The sequence below is a fragment of the Solea solea genome, chromosome 7 (genome assembly GCF_958295425.1).
Source record: "Solea solea chromosome 7, fSolSol10.1, whole genome shotgun sequence".
NCBI lineage: Eukaryota > Metazoa > Chordata > Actinopteri > Pleuronectiformes > Soleidae > Solea > Solea solea.
In genome coordinates, this window is record NC_081140.1 from 14,694,983 (window position 1) to 14,707,463 (window position 12,481).

At 39.9% G+C, this 12,481-nt stretch overlaps 1 protein-coding gene across 2 annotated transcripts in view; it reads right to left on the reverse strand.

Annotated features, from left to right (window-relative positions):
• Nucleotides 1-4,633: 4,633 nt before the first annotated feature.
• LOC131462898 (cGMP-inhibited 3',5'-cyclic phosphodiesterase 3A-like) overlaps nt 4,634-12,481 on the reverse strand; it is a 49,177-nt gene continuing 41,329 nt past the window's right edge. For both annotated transcript variants that reach the window (XM_058634461.1, XM_058634462.1), the window contains 2 exons: nt 10,527-10,806; nt 4,634-9,784 (listed from right to left, as the gene is read on the reverse strand). In XM_058634461.1, coding sequence (XP_058490444.1) covers nt 9,468-9,784; nt 10,527-10,806 — 597 coding nt within the window. In that variant the 3' untranslated portion in view covers nt 4,634-9,467. The remainder of the gene's footprint in view (nt 9,785-10,526; nt 10,807-12,481) is intronic.

Consider the following 12,481-nt stretch of genomic DNA (forward strand, 5'->3'; position numbering starts at 1 on the left):
CAGAGAGACTCCCTCTTCATCCTGCCTGCCTCCCCCCCCCCCTTGTGCCTCCCCTTTCTCCCTCCTCCTCCCCCTCCTCCACTCTACTTTCTCTACAGTTCAAATGAGCTTTATTGGAATCACACAGCAAAGCATTTCCAGTATCATGCATTTATTAATAGGCTGCTGCGCTGTCATTTGTCGGTTATATAGGTCGTTTGAGAAGTTGTGTAGTTGTAGATATGGTGTTACCACGTTTAAAATGAAAGTCATGTTCACTGCTCTATTCAAACGGCAACAATCTCACCAGCACAAAAAAAAACCTAAAGAAATCTAAAATAAACACTGAGAGACAGCAAACATCCACCAATGCCACCCAGTTTTCCCTCTGTCAATGAACTCCACCAAATCTTTCATCTGGATCCAAATCACTTCCAAAATCTAATAAGTGACCTCCTCTGACCATAACCCACATCCCTTGAACATTCTTGACCTGCTTCGACAGACACTTGGGCTCAGCCAAAAAACATAACTAAATTAATTAAATGTCCACCCGAGCCAAATTTGGTGGTATTACCCAAAAAAAAAGGGAGAAGCCGAAAGAAGAAGAGGAAGAAGATATGATGACGTTCGAGATCAAACAGAAATACAACTTATTATTAAGGTCCAGTGTGTAAGAATTAGTGACATCTAATGGTGAGACTATAGACTGTAACAAATGGAGAAACCTGTTGCCTGTAGATGGTGGCCATTGAATTATTTAATGCTTATTTTAATGTCGCGAGACAAGTTTCCATACAAAGTGAAGGCAAACTTATTATTTTTGTTGTGTTGACACTTGGAGGTTCCTCTTGTGGAAACATCTCAGGGGATTTCTCTCACCTGAAACAAGTAAATGCTAAGCTAATTGTATCATCATTTCAACGCAAAGAAAACGAGACATTAGTCTTGAATTCCGTCATGACGTGTTACAATGAAACACATCTTAAGTGACATAACATTATAACCACATTAAACATACAACAAATACACCCCCCCATTAATGGTTCAACCCAAGGTATTATTGATGATGTCAGCAAGCAGGAAGCCCTCAGTCGCCGCCCACTTTCACCTCTAGGAAAGCATGGTCTCTGGGTAAGTGAGAACAGAAGAAAGCTAATATTACAGTAAAACTCCACATGAATAACAGAAACCCAGCTGATATGAAACACACTTTGTTTTAGCCGTTAAGTGCGCCACAAACCAACATGTAATGGTTACCACGGATGAACCTGCATGTGCTCCATGGCTCGCTAGCTGGCTAACAAACAAATGTTTGTTTGATTGAACAACCACGTTAAGTTTAAGTTGTTTTACTTTTCCCTGACCTTTATAAGCATTCTGCTTAGTCTGCACCATCAACAATGTTGGTTGTCCTGGAAATAATTGGATTGTTGTGGTTTTTATTGCTGGATATACAGTAAGAGCCTCCTGTTATGTCTGTAGCTTGTCTTTTGTCTTGGCAGGTATGGTTCCATATATTAGTAAATTTATATTTGTTGTTGTTTTAAAGCTCTGTAGCTTTTTTTTTTTATTATTATTTTTTGGGCTGATTTTGATTCCATGTCATACGTGGCTGCTGTAAAGTGTGTCTCCCAAAGGATGATGGTCATTTTTGTTTAAATCTTCTGTGTTGTGACCATGTGACTTTGGCCTGTAAATAACAACACCATGTGAGAATAAACATGGATTACAGGTTGTAATATGACAAGCTGACTACATTCATGTGTAGGTAGTCAATGTCCTCTCTGCTGTAGAAGTAATGACTACGTTCACTGTTATTTATTCAGGGGAAGCTGACTGAACACTGAGCTTTTTGGGGGCTAATTGGATATGCAAGGCAATCACAATATTAGTAGTAACAGTGACAGTGACAAAAAGGCAAAAACTGTAAAATAAAAAAAAAATTACAAATGAGTCTGCATAGCAAAATAAAATAGGATCAACTGTAAAACATTAAAAGTGAGTAAGTAAGTACACAGGTGTGTTTTGGATTACTATGTATATATTAGAATATATTAGAGTATTTTCAGCCCCAGTTTTGCTTTAGTGCTAGCAGCAAAAGGCTGCGAGGAGACTTGACACCAAATCCCTGGCTTTATTTTTAGCCGTGATAACAGCATGGCTCTATATTGGCATGGTAACATAGAGATTGTTAACATTATTAATGTGAGCGTAGTACCTGGTCATAGTAGCTCAAAGAGCCATTGTGCCTACATCCCCACAGAGCTGCATGGCTTTTTCAATAGTATACTTATCGTGTGTTTTTTAGATTTAGATTGTCTGTATGTTGTATTTTCATGTATGCATTTTACCTTCACATCTCGCCGCGCCTCCGTTGCCATGATACACAGGACTCACTGTGAATAGGAAGACCAATCAAAGTGCCTGTTTTCTGTTGGATATTAATGAATGACAGACAGATGGAGAGGAGGGCCTGACAGCAGGAGGAGGATTTTTACCTTATTTCCCCCTCATACAAATCGAGCAATCTTCATTAGTGGACTAATCAGTCGTTTCTCTGTCACGGCTTTGCACTGACTTGATGATAAAAATAAGGACGTCAAAATTAAAAGACGCGTTCCGTATTGAACAGAAATTGATACGTTTTTATTCACCAATTTCTAGGTGGTGAGTGGAGATCACGCATTCTTATTTTCCTCACAGGTCACAAGGTTAGGCCTAAGAAGGCAACAGGTTACTGAGAGAGAGAGAGAGGGAGGGAAGGCAATAAATAAAGGGGAAACAGTGGAGAGTGAAATAGGTGAAAGATGAGAGGAAGAGAACTTTAACAGTATGAACATTGTAAATATTCTACACCCATGGTTTTCAAACTGTGAGCTTCCTCTGGTGGTACGTGGAGAAGAATCCAAAATACTGTTCTGCTGTGTATACCAGGGTATGTGATCAGTGTGTTTAGAAAAATGAAACAAACATATTAAATAATAATTAGAGTCACCGTATCTCTCGCTCCACCTTAATCTAAATTCCCTATACCAGTGTGTGAAGTATGTGAGGAAGAGGAGGATGACGAGAGATAAAATGATCTTATTGGGGAACAAATCTGCCTCCTGTGAAAGTCTGTAGCTGACTTTGCTCGGCCTATTTACATCACTGTATTTTAACGTCGATAACGATAATAGTGTTACTTTGAGAGCTCAATATTTCCTTCCTATAAAAGGTTCGGGAACCACTCGTTTACACCGTGTCATAAAAAGGCACTGTTGTAAAGATTAAAAATGTTGATTTGTTCTTCTTTCCACTTGCCTTGTCCCCCAGCTGTCAACACATACTTGGCATTTACACAGTACACAGGAGAAAGGGACATCATCTCTTGATATGTAGCACAACCACTGGTGAAATCCATAGGCAGACGCACAATTGATTGCAAAGGATTTTCAAAGGAAAAGCGGTGAGAACAAGATTAGCAAGGGGATTACTGTGGATCTATAGTCGCTATAACATAGTTCCTTTTTTCAAAATCCTCTACAGATGAATTAAAAACACTTCAAATAATTATGTCAGAGCATGGATTGACTTTATCAATCCAAGTTTTAAAACATTGGCCACACTCACAAAACCTTTAGTGATATTATACATTTATGATATTCTAACATCCGCATTGTATCTACATGAAATGTGATGAAAAAGAACATTTTCAGTGTAGAAAACATGACCATGACCAATTATTATGTCATGTTATTTACTCACATGCACGCCCTCAGGCATGACAACACATCACTATATACAGTTTAAATCGAAATGATTGTTTGTCTGTTCTTTCAAAGCGAAGCTAGAAAGAAGTGCGGTTGTCTTGTGTGTAATGATGATGTAGTCACAGATTGAAAGGCAAACTGCACATCTGATATTTTTTAAGTACAATAAAAATACATGCAGTACTTTGTATCAGTGAAGATAATTTCTGAATGACGCTTATGACTTGTGTCCTTATCAAGTTATGGGGTTGCAGGGAGGAAAGAACTGACCAGTCATATGTTCTTTCTGTATTCTTCTTGCTTTACGCTGATATTATTAGTATCTGAAATGCTGGGTGACATAATGAGTTACCCATAATTTGCACCCACTGAGGATGTGTTTAAAAAGGTAGTGGATGCTGCTTTTTATTGACACTCACTGCTTTGGTGACACTGTGCAAAACAGCGTTGTCTTGCTGTGAGCTCGTTTTAATTAATTTTAACCACAATTAAAGCTGTATTTTAAAATATAAACAGCACAATTATTTTTTTTTAATTATTATTTGGGCTAGGGCTGCACGATAAATTGTTAAAAAAAAATCAAGATCTCCATTCACAACTACACGTGATCTCATTTTTTAAATGACAACGATTCTTCTGCATTTTATTAGGGGTTAGGGTTAGTGCGGGACAGAACATAGGAGAACGTGTGTGCTAAGGAGAAATAAATACAAAATGGATGGTGATGAAAACACAAGCCCAAGCTTGTGCCGAAAAAAGATTTACATTCCACTTTAAACAGTGATATGGAATTACAAAGAGTTTTCAGTTTTCCAGTGATTTTAAAATTGGTTGCAAATTACTAGTCAAATAATCCCTTTCTTGTTCGTGAAATGCCGAAATAAGACAAACACATGTGCAGCATTTATAAATCTTATTATTATTCAACAATATTCACATTACAACATAAACACTGCTCTTCTAGTGACAGGTTCTAATAGTCCCAATATATTGTATAGTTAGGTTGTAATACATTGTCAAGAGGCACTTCCAGTAAGTCTGGCAATAGAGGAGCTACAGTATTGTGTCTAAATTACAAAACAGTAAAAATAAATATTTTCTAAAAGTTTTTTGTTATAATATACTTTTGAATCTGTACAGTATATATTTTTTTTTTATACAAAGTCAAACAATATGCGGAAATAGAATGTCATATTCCACTTAAACAAAATACTGGTGAAACACAATTTCCCCATCCTGTAGGTATTGCTACATGTGTTAAGTGCAAGATACTGAAGAGATTAAAAGAAATGAGTCTGTAACGTGCCTGCTATAGTAGATAAAAACATACAAGCCTTGGAAAGAAATGTTTTTTTCTTTTTTTTTCTTTTTTCTCTTTTGGTTTTTCTTCATGAAAAACAAGAAAAGCGGATGAATATCGCATTCAAACAATGTATACATACATACACGTGTGTGTGTAAATGTTATGGCACTGACGCATAGCTCCCTTTTGAAGAATGGACGAAACAATAAACAATACAAAAAGAAAAGCAAATATTTTTGGTTTAAACCATCAAAAATGAATCTACAGGGACTTTTTAGTCTGAGAGCAGAGAGTTTGGTCAGTTTCGTTGTAGTGCTACTGCGGACTACTGACGCGACAGTGGAACAACAGAACGTGCAGATGTGGGAAAATCCATGAGCTCTGGTCTGTTGGATAAAAGTGTATTCATGTCCAGAACCTCTTTTGTGCAAATCACAAAAAAGTCAATCAAGCCGAGCAGCAACCCCGCTCGGTACAAGAAAACACTGATATTGACTCTAGATCCTGAACTTTTGTCGTTGTTTTTTTTGTGTGTGTGTGAAAGGAATGAAAAAGCATGCTCTGCAATCCAATGGCCAAAGTACCGATGATGACTAAGATAGAAAAGCAAACATGAAAGCATGACCCTCATGCCATGGTGTTTAACAATCGTGATCTCATTTACATTATAAGATGCATGTGTGTGGAATTAACAATATCTAATGAGTGAAGCTGTTGCAGCTGAATAACTCTCTCTTTACCTCACGTTTTCCTTCCAAGCACATAGGAGAGCCAACTATATGGTCACCTTCAGTTGTCATTATGTAAATATAAATTAATATAAACATTCTGGGGTAATAATAATAATAATAAATCATATATTCAGGAGATTGAGGAGATTATACTCAAAAACATCAGTATTTATTATTATACTCTATTTCTGCCAAATGGAAATATTTCCCCTGGTCCTTTTAAAATCTAATTGTATGGTCTTGTCTGCTAAATTATTGATGGAATACTTGAAATCTTTTGAATTTAAAACAAGCACATGGTAGAAGCTTTTCATACTCTACACTGCAATGTTATGATTGGTATTATTTCATCGTAAAAAGACCTGAAACCTGGACTAAAAGATCACGTTTCATACAACCAACTCAACGGTCCCTAAATAACTACACATGCAAGCTCTAATATTTTAGATTGTTTGTAAAAAAAAAAGAAAAGAAAAAGAAAAGTAGCAACCCAGAAGTTCTATCACAGCTTTGATTAGTCTCTTAATTTGCTGCACTGTGGAGTGCAAACGCGTCGTCACGAGGCAGAGCTGCGAACGGAGACCTTTGGCCAAACTCGACAACCCTTCAGCCCGAGCTTTGATTTCGCCAAGCTCGTATTAACGCAGGTAAAATAGAGCAGAATGGAATCTTTAAACATACAGGGACAGTCCACTTCATCCAGCTCAATAGTCTGCACATTAGTTTGCAGTTGAGGCGTCTTTATGCCGTATTTACAGTGCGTGAAGCTATTGGTTAAGCTATAAGTTATTTTTTCGAGTAACTGAAGTTCGGAAGATGTGTTTCTGTACAGAGCTCAATGAAATCCACTGACAATGACTGAAACTCCCAAGTTTACAGATCATTTTTCGCTGCTACATGTATGTCATGATAATGCAAAAAGGGGGGAGGCGACTGGAAGACATTTGGTCCAGGGAGAAACTTGTAAACTCACTGCTAATGCAACAAACACACTGTTGCCTTTTGTATTGGCAGGTAAGACATGTATTTTATCCGGGGGTCAGACATCACTTTGTGTTTTTCCTCTTTCCTGTTGCCTGGCAACGAGGCGTTTTTTTTTTTTATTATGGACTATGTTGCCCAAGGTTTTCCTGTCTAAATGGCATCAACACTGGAGGTAATTTAGCTTTTTAATAGCGTGTTAAGATGGATAACAATAAAGTTCCTTTGTCTGCAATAGCTCCCCGCAAAGTAAAACTAAATAAATAGACGACTTTCGACACCTCTTAAGAGGTCTCAAATTTAGCTGAAACATGAACAATGAGCTTGGGCTTTACACAGGCTTTCCTTTTCCTCAACACCCTGCAGCACCCTGTTGTACAGAGAATAAGCAGTCAAGGGCATTATGTTGCACAGTTTAGCCCTTCTTTGTACAATGGGCATTTTGATAATTGTGCAATGAATATAGCTGAGAATTTAGACCTTATTAAGAAAGCAAAGTTAAGAAATTGGGTCACAGTAAAACTTCAGCCAGTAAAAACACTATCAGCAAACAAGCTTGTTTAGATTTCGTGGTTGGTTTCTTTTACTATTCTGTGAGATGACGTTTCAGTCATCTTTCTTTTTGTTTACCGTTTCCCTTCCTGTTGATGCTGCTGCTGCTGCTGCTGTTTTCACTTCACTTTCTCAAGTGTTCATCCCTTCATCCAGGACCTTGCCTGACACTTTTGACTCATCTGGCTTCACACTCTCTGTCTCTGCTATTTTGTCTGAGGATGTTAACGAATGATTGGAAACCTCTCCGTGCACCTCAGACGCATCATTTGTCATCTCAGGAGAAATTCCTGAAAAGTTTTTGCGAAAATCCAGACCAGCTACAGTGCAAAAGCAAAAAATCTACGATTACAGCTACTTAAGTAAACGCGTCAAACAACTGCAGCCGCAGATACAGTACGACCACACTCTGCTCCGCCTTATTCACCTCCTCCATATTCTGCTCAACGTGCTGTGGAAAAAGACCAAGAGAACCTATGAGTCCACCTGTTGCCTTTCCCGATGTCAAATCAAATATAAGCTACTGTGCGGCATATCCATGCGGTACAACTTACCGACCGGAAAACAGAAAGCATCGCATTAACTTTAAAGTGTCGCATCAACACACACACACACAAACACAGTCTCACTCTTTTCCTCCCGTCACCACACATCCAGAGGTGCCACAAGTCTGCTGGCCTAAAGAAACTGTGTACAGTGTGGACGTCTCAATTTCTGCCTTTTTATAACTTGCTCTTGTTGAGGAGTGATTACACACGGCATACAACACATCACCGATTTTCAGGAGCATTTAAGGCTGTTTTTAGACGAGGCAGAGTCTATTGTTTTCGTGACGTCGTGGATGTCGGCGCAGTTTTCACCTGTGTGTGCACAGGGGCAGTTTCGATTGATTGTATCTGCGGACAGATTTTTGCCACCAGACGCAGCCACAGCGCGTACAGGAGAGGGGTGCGGTGTGACGCACGACCTGTGAGGTTTTTTGTCTTGAAGTAAATCCCCTCGGGGTGATTTGGAGCCGTGAGTCAGCTCCAGCCTGGGCCACTACGGCTTACTGGATTACTCACTCTCCGAAGCATTTGGCCTACATACCAGGTTAGAAATTATAAGGAATCCATTACAGTAAAGATCAGGTAAAACGTCCCAGGAAGTGACGTCAAATATGGACTCATACTCTGGGTCAATAACTCTGTGTATCTTGCAGTTACTTTTGTCACTCGCAAAGGGAACAACGTGTCTCGGGATGTCAAGTAAATCAACGGCGTCTCCAACTGCATACAAAGAACTAGAAGAAGGACAAGGACACTGTGGGTCCTATTTCCCCTTGCTGTGGGCGACTTGCCTCCTGAGTTGTGTACCTTGGAAACAGCATGTAGGTGTACTGGTCTGACTAAGTAACAAAAGCCAGGGAGAAATCATGCAACTTAGAACAAGCATTGTCTGACTGTTTTGATTGTTTTGAATGTTTTTTCCTTGAGCAAGAATAAAGGGGTTCTTTGTTTTGCTTCCCATCAATTCTGTGCATGGAATATTGTCTAGTGCAGCATTGTGTGTGTGTGTGTGTGTGTGTGTGTGTGTCTGCATACACAATGTATTTCAACTGGCTCTTTTTTTTTTTTTCCCTGTCTACCTTCTGAAGCTTTTCCCTGTGGCTTTCATCCCATTGTCCTTGAGGAGAAGGAGCTTGTTGCACATCCTCATCCTGATGGCTAAAGGCATGGGCTCCAATGAGCAGGGTAGGGGGCTCGTGACAGTGTATTACTAACGGTGGGCGTGAACGAGTGTATCAGCATGGTTGGCTCATAGTGCAGGATGAGCGGGCCTGGGTGAGGGCAACGCACCAGACCCCGACTAAAACAAACACTACACAACGAAAACAAAATCAGTCTCAATCACCCTCTTTCTTTTCAGACTCTTAGGCAATTCCTCTTTTGCTCAAATCACATCTTTGCTCTTGTCAGATGCACCAGACAGGCATACACCATCCCTGTTCTCAAACCCTGTTTTTTTTTTTTTTTTTTTTTTTAGGCACATGTTACCCATAACATCTTCTACAGTGTTGTGTCAAAGTGATGTGCTGGCTACCATATCGTCATAGTTACGTAAGAAACACACATTTTTAGACAATGTTCAGATTCCTGGTTTAAGAGGAGGCAAAAGTCCATAATATCACTCTGGCTCTTTTTCTCCTGGAGTCTCTAATTGTGGTAGGATTTCCTCTTCCTCAAGAGCTGGCACCTCTTTCCTTTCATCGAGGCCGTCGGTCAGCTCTTCCTCTTTGCTTGCTTGCTCCTCCTCCTCCTCGTGAATGGCTGTGATGGGAACAGTGGGGCTGCTGATGCACTTTGGGTCATCTTTCTGGACCTCCTCCTCCTCCTCCTCCTCCTCGGAAATCACTTTTTTCCACATCTCGTGGTTTTCCAAAAGATGCTGCATGATCTGGCAAAACACTTTCCTCCGTCTCACCTTTTCGTTTTCTTGTTGCTCTGTTAGACACAAAACCAACAGTTAGACAAAGCTCCTAATAAAGTCAATCACTTTGAAAGAATAGGAGGACTATTTCCATCTTTTTTTGCGCTAAAGTGTTAACAGTGGGTGTTTTTTTATATATCGGTTCATTTTTACTTCCCCTTCAAGTCTTCCAGTCTTAATGTGAATCAAAATAAACCATCTCTGGCCACGGCTGCATACTGTATATAAGGATATAAGCAATCGTGTAATTCTCAGGTAGAAAAGGAATAGAAAACATTTCCCAAAAGGTCAAACAGTTTCTTCAAAAGCCAATTCTGTATGTTGACATCCCTTCCAAATATTTCACAGCAGTAGATCCATTAATGTAAAATTGAAATTATGTCTAATAAAAGTGAGCGGAGACGTATGCCTGTAAGAGTAAAAACTATTGTAAACAACAGCAGAAAACTAGCAATACACAATTTGCTGCATTGGTCCTGTTGGCGTAACTGTTTGCAAAGATGGCGCACACCGTTTACATTCTGGGAATGAGGACCCGCCCCCTACAAGTGGGTCTATAAAGTGCAGATTTAGTGTTGCAGTTTCAAGCCCCATGTTGGTGCACATGGTGAATAAGGCAGAGGTGAAACAGGACATTATATGGTACACTACTTTGCCATGGCTTCACATGGGCTTGCACTGACTGACACATGCAAGTCAATATGATCTTGTGATATTATATTTTGTGCAACTTAAATAATTAAAAGGGTAACATACGGGAGGTGTCAGAACTTGTTGATACATCTTCATCTGCTGTATCTTCCCCTTCCTCTTCCTCTTCCTCTTCTATATCTTGTTCTTCCTTTGACTCTTCTGGCTTCATCTGTGTCTCTGGCGGCTCAACCCAGCGCCCCGGCATGAGGGCAGCAGAGTCGTAGGAGGAGCACAGGGGTCCTACTATGTGAGTGATGAATGACTCCTGGAGTTTGGCGAGCTGAGGAGCGGACCGGTCCATAAATGGGCTGATGGGAAGACCCAGGCTTGCTTCTTCATCACCCTGGAAGGAGCACAACAAAATGACTAAAATATAAAGGACCTGGAAAATAGGACATTTATATTACAGTGTTAAGAGAGAGATATTTTCCCCATATACTGCCCCGTATATTTGTCAAGGAAATAAGACGTACTATTGGTTTGAAGTGAAATCTGTAATTGACAAATGTTTTTCCTGGTGATAATAGCTGTCAACGTCATCAGTGACCGATAATAGATTTACTCACTGCACACATGATAAGTGCAAAATAGGTCAAACGCTGATCAGTCTTTTTCTTTGTCTTTTGTTGCTTGTTAAAAATGCAAAGTTACAAAAAGAACAAAACAACACACGGGCAGCTTCATTATTTACTGAATTGTTTGTCACGGTTACACAGCCTTTGCACTTGTGCATAGGATTTGGAACTCTTGACAACATGACGTGAGTAACAGTTTTCTCACGCAGAGACTGTCTGTATCACTGAGGATGTTCAGACTGAGATATACAGTGTGCCACCCCTCTCCCTCCCTCCCTCCCTCCCTTCAATGGCAAGCACAAAAAGTCCCAGACACACCGACTCTGAATACAGCCTCCTGAAAGTAGGTCAAGAAGACTACAAATAGAGAAAAACATCAATGGCCGATCTGCAGATATCAACCACACAAATAAGACGTTCCTGCAAGGATCTGCTACGGTGCTGTGCTTTGAGTCTGAGACTTTGTAACCACAAGGCCACTATTAACAAATTCTGGCAAAAGTTCTGACGTATTATTATCTTTTGTCAACAAAATGGACATTGGCTGTGTGTCACAACTGCAGGGATTGCACTCTGTACACGGGGTTTGTAATCATAAACCGTGCTGTTCCTTCCAAGTATCTTGCTATGATGATCCCATGTTTTAAACAGTCATTTATATTCTTTCTGGTATCATCTTCTTAGTGTCATAGTGTGCTTAAAAACGCACCCACTTGAAAACAGTGATATTATTTTTGTGTCGTTTTAGTTAGGTCATGTTTTTTCATTGTACTATGATGTCAGTGGCAGAACAGAGGTGCAACGGCTTCAATTGCTATGGCAACCATATAGCTAGACGCCGTCACCACACTGTGTGTGTGCGTGCGTTGACATTCCAAAGTTCTATCCTTGTGATTTTTCCTCTCCGTGACTGTACATCATTGTGTCAGCGTGTCATCAAGGACAACATATGATCTGTTTGGCTACAGAAAACATATTATACACCCACTCTCCCTCGTCAAAAACCCACCCACCCACCCACCCCCAACACTGCTTCTAGGACATACACATGTCAGCCTATAATTCTATGTTTCTGTGATTTGACACAGATCATAGAGAGAGGCCATCAGTGGCCTACATTTCACATGTTTTTTGTTGTTTTTTTTTTTGAAGAAACACTGGTCTGATTTTGAATGGTTACGGATGCACCTGCACTATGGTTTAAAAGTCTCAAATGTGTGCTAGTCAACGTGCATGTCGTGGTCATATCTATCTGGCTGATCAGATTCTATATTTATCAAGTGGAACTGACCAATTAGAGCCATTGTTGGTTAAGAGGAGGATTTGTTGCCAGGCATCTGTCAACAGTAGTTCCTGACAAATTCATGAGCTCGTCGGTAAGTGGTTTGTCTGATTCTGATTCTGTGTCTGACCTGCTGGAGGGTCATTGGTCTAGAAGCTACA